Source organism: Homarus americanus, unplaced genomic scaffold (assembly GCF_018991925.1).
Source record: "Homarus americanus isolate GMGI-L3 unplaced genomic scaffold, GMGI_Hamer_2.0 scaffold36734, whole genome shotgun sequence".
Lineage (NCBI taxonomy): Eukaryota > Metazoa > Arthropoda > Malacostraca > Decapoda > Nephropidae > Homarus > Homarus americanus.
The window spans coordinates 10,207,861-10,212,381 of NW_024733126.1; the positions used below are offsets into that span (position 1 = coordinate 10,207,861).

A 4,521-nucleotide genomic window follows, 5' to 3' on the forward strand; every position below is an offset into this window, starting at 1 on the left:
CACACACACACACACACACATACACACACACACACACACACACATACGTCCCCTCATCAACAACATAACAAACAATGCAAAAAAATAGCAACATGAGTTACCTACAGACCCACAAAAGGACTCCTGTACTGAGGGTAAGAACTGGCACCAGGACTCACCAGGACAGCCACCACAATGGTTCTTTTGTGTTGGTCAAGAGACGGATGTGTTGTGGTGCTAGTGCCAGAGTCAGTGAACTCTTATTGGCCAGGTCATGAATCTACAAAGGTCGGTGTTATTTGTATTACCTGCCGTGTCTTTTGATGTAAGGGTGTATTTACCTAACCAAATTTAACCTCACCTAATCTTACCTAACCAGATGATGGACGGATACACCTAACCTAACCTAACCTAACCTAACCTAACCTAACCTAACCTAACCTAACCTAACCTATCCTAACCTAACCTATCCTAACCTAACCTGGTGATGTAAAGATATATATAACCTCATCTAATCTAACCTAATCCAGTTAATCTAACCTTACCAAACAATAACCAAACCCAAACATATAATAACCTTAAAACAATAACCTAACGGTCCTAGCCCTAACCAAACCTAACTGGTTGAATCCGACTAAAAGGTGTGGGGGGTGGGGGTGTAGTTAAGAAACAGCCTCGCCATTATAGTAAAAAGGACGTGATGCGGACTTGTTGTGGTGGCAAGTGTCGAGTGCCACAGGCGGTGGATTCTTTACTAGCCAGCTCTTGTGCCATGGTCTTTAAGGCTTGTTTAAAGACGATGTATTCAACTGCCTCAAGTGGCCAGTGTTGACGACATGACAAAGAGAGGGGTCAAGGTCTGTGTCGCCCTCACCATGCAACACCTCACTGTTTCTATCACCAGAGAAGGCGACAGTTTGTTCCCCTGAATAGCGTGTGATTGTGGCACATGTTAATCTCGCATGTATTTACTCACGCTTATATAAACAGTGTATACGACAACGACGACATATGTTGTATATATGAGACCTAGTACCATTTACACGGCTTATACACTAGTGCCAAGTTATGTTTTGTATGTACCAGCTCCAATATGTGCTGTGTATATGCAGATCCCATACTATATAAGCGTGTCAACAATCTGAAGGTGTCTATCCACTTTAAGACTTAATTTTAATCGGTAACTCCGTGAACCTGCGACAAATCAGGATACACAGGGAAGTTACACATAGCCGTTGTTGTGGAGAGAAGAGGCCAAGTTTCCTTCTGAGATGATGAGGAAATGAATGAGGTTTAGAGAAATTAGGAATGAACATGAAATCACTTGGATTCCTTCTTCATTTTTTGATACTTTTTCTTTGTCTGTGGAATAAGCACCTGGTGTGACCGTCCTGGGTGTGACCGTCCAGGGTGTGACCGTCCTGGGTGTGACCGTCCAGGTGTGACCGTCCTGTTGTGACCGTCCTGGGTGTGACCGTCCTGGGTGTGACCGTCAGGGGTGTGACCGTCCTGGGTGTGACCGTCCAGGGTGTGACCGCCCTGGGTGTGACCGTCCTCGGTGTGACCGTCCTGGGTGTGACCGTCCTGGGTGGTGACCGTCCTGGGTGTGACCGTCAGAGGTGTGTGACCGTCCTGGGTGTGACTGTCCTGGGTGTGACCGTCCTGGGTGTGACCGTCCTGGGTGTGACCGTCCTGGTGTGACCATCCTGGGTGTGACCGTCCCTCGTGTGACCGTCCTGGGTGTGACCGTCCAAGGTGGACCTCCTGGTGTGACCGTGGTGTGACCGTCCTGGGTGACCGTCCTGGGTGTGACCGTCCTGGGTGTGACCGTCTGGGTGTAACCGTTCTGGGTGTGACCGTCCAGGGTGTGACCGTCCTGGGTGTGACCGTCCTGGGTGTGACCGTCCAGGTGTGACCGTCCTGGGTGTGACCGTCCAGGGTGTGACGTCCAGGGTATGACCGTCCTGGGTGTGACCGTCCTGGGTGTGACCGTCCTGGGTATGACCGTCCTGGGTGTGACCGTCCTGGGTGTGACCGTCCCCTTCAATTCAGCAACACGTAACACCAAATGACATAAGACAATTCAAAGGAGAGAGGCAGGGTAGTGAGAAACAACAAGGGATTCTCACCTTACGGTCAGCCTCCGGGAGTGATCACGTCATCAACACCATTACCTGTAAACAAAGTGAAGGTTCTTGAGTGCACGCCAAGAGATATATAAACAAGAGTAAGACGTTTTCAAGAGTATATTTATATCAAATAAACAATTACTCAATATAAAAGGAATTGCTCCAAGAGGTATTTCATTATTTATCCCCAATTAAAAATAAAAACAACAGCAGGAACTCATCTAGACCATCACCTGTAAATCTTTTCCAAGAGATATATAACACATAAGTAAATTAAGTCTTCTAAAGCACATTTATCAAACAAACAATTATCCAAATGAAAAGTAGTTTGGTGCAGGAAGTATCTCTCTATGTATTAACAATAATGAAACACCTACACTGCCAACACTCCATCTTGTAGAGCCATCCTAATCTATACCCAATATATACAACTCTACGGCCGTTTCTTCCACTGAGTGTCTTAACCACGCCCTCCAACATTTCAAAACATCCTGCTTCAAATATCTTCAGTCTTTGGCAAGGAGACGCCTCCGTGAGTAGATCTGAGAGCACTCGTCTCATCCCTCCCTACGTCATATATTTATCGAAAATACATACAAACATTCGTAAAATTCTACAACAAGCAACAATATCGGTATATTTTCCCCATCAATTTAAGAAGATAGTCTATCTTAGTAAGGAACACACTGTATCTCTAACATGGACTAATTAACAGGTAATAAGGTGAGTCATGACGCCCACCAGGTACATACAATCTAATCAAGATAACCTGCCCTGTAAAATGCTCTTACCCTCACTGTGGTCCATATAATAAAAGCTTACTGTTTATGTGTCACGATACATACATACCAACAGGGTGTATATACTATGTACATATGAAGGAAGTAAAGACACAGAAATAAATAATAAATAGAGAACAAATAACAGGAATAATAAACTATCACTAGACAGAAGGAAGGAATCAGACACAGAAAGATAAATAGTGAATAAAAGTCAAAGTTAACAATTTACACACACACACAATATGATAAATGAACGTGTGAACTAGATAATTAATACTGGATAAATAATGGTAGGAATTCGTCTCGTGTGTAAAACAATATCTGTACCCAACCACATAATTACTATCACTGTTAAGCGAGTGTATAATATGTGATGGTTTAGGGCGCTTTTACTCTTACACACATACACACACACACACACATGCAAACATACACAATACAATATACACACACAAAGACACAGATATACAAACCAAAAATGTGTGTGTGTGTGTTGGTTCTCTCGTGCCATATGGTTGCGTGTCATTTTTTCTAAACATCATCTCCACTCCTCACTACCCACGCCAATCATTACCACACTGAATACAAAAAAATCATTGGAGACCACACACGCTTCTTTAATAAACCATAAGTATATAGTTATTTTTTTTCTCCCATAAACTAAACCCAACAGCTCCATTCAGCGAGGTTTATTGACTATATGTTTCATGTTACTAATTCAAGTTACAAGTAGCGATGACAAATTACCCCCGGGGCTGGTACAGATATTCTCATTTATTACACGAGATGGGGAGTAACATGCGACATAACGAGAGGGAACAGGCGAGGCACGTAAATTACTTCATCACCACACGCCCGCCCGCCCAGGTGTGTTGATTCCACGAGTGTTGAAGCGGAAGTGGAGGGCGGGATGGTATACGCATGTAGTACTTCACAACTTTCTCGGTATATGCGAAAGTATATTCATATCGCAGTACTGTCTCTCTCTCACACACACACACTCTTGTACACCGCATTTAGAGATCATGTGGTGTTTTGTATTATAATTTATGAAATAAACATTATTATCAGTCATCATTGTCATCATTATTATTATTATTGCCATCATTATCATCATTCACACACTGGTTAGTGGCGTTATTGTTGTTCTTATTGTCGCTTTTGTAACTGTTATCATCATCATCATCGCTATTATCATGAATGACCATTATCTTTATTACCCTAGACCTAGAGGAAACACGCACGACCTAATTTAATCAACCACAATCGGTCAATAACAGGAATTGTTCATGACAGGTTGTTGCTGTTGAACACATTGACGAAGAACAAGATGGCGGCGAATCCCAGTGTCAACAAGCAGTCTAGGAAGGATTGTACAAGAACACTCAGGACGGGGACGTCCCTCAAGCCCTGGGATTACCTCTCTCCAGGACCTACAGGAGGTGACGCCACCGCTAACACGGGAGTGTTGAGCTGGTCCTGACGCCTACTACTGGGGGGGTGGTGATGTGGGGGGGTGGGGGGTGGGGGTGGTGGGTGGTGGTGGGGTGGTGGGTGGTGGTGGGGGTGGTGGGTGGTGGTGGGGTGGTGGGTGGTGGTGGGGTGGTGGGGGTGGTGGGTGGTGGTGGGGG

At 44.6% G+C, this 4,521-nt stretch overlaps 1 protein-coding gene across 1 annotated transcript; it reads right to left on the reverse strand.

The window, feature by feature from the left end:
* Nucleotides 1-1,299: 1,299 nt before the first annotated feature.
* Nucleotides 1,300-2,514, reverse strand: LOC121869296 (spermidine/spermine N(1)-acetyltransferase-like protein 1). The gene is made up of 2 exons (XM_042370542.1): nucleotides 2,486-2,514; nucleotides 1,300-2,020 (listed from the first exon to the last, which is right to left on the reverse strand). Exons 1-2 carry the CDS (start codon nucleotides 2,512-2,514, stop codon nucleotides 1,300-1,302), a joined length of 750 nt encoding a protein of 249 aa, XP_042226476.1.
* Nucleotides 2,515-4,521: the final 2,007 nt, after the last annotated feature.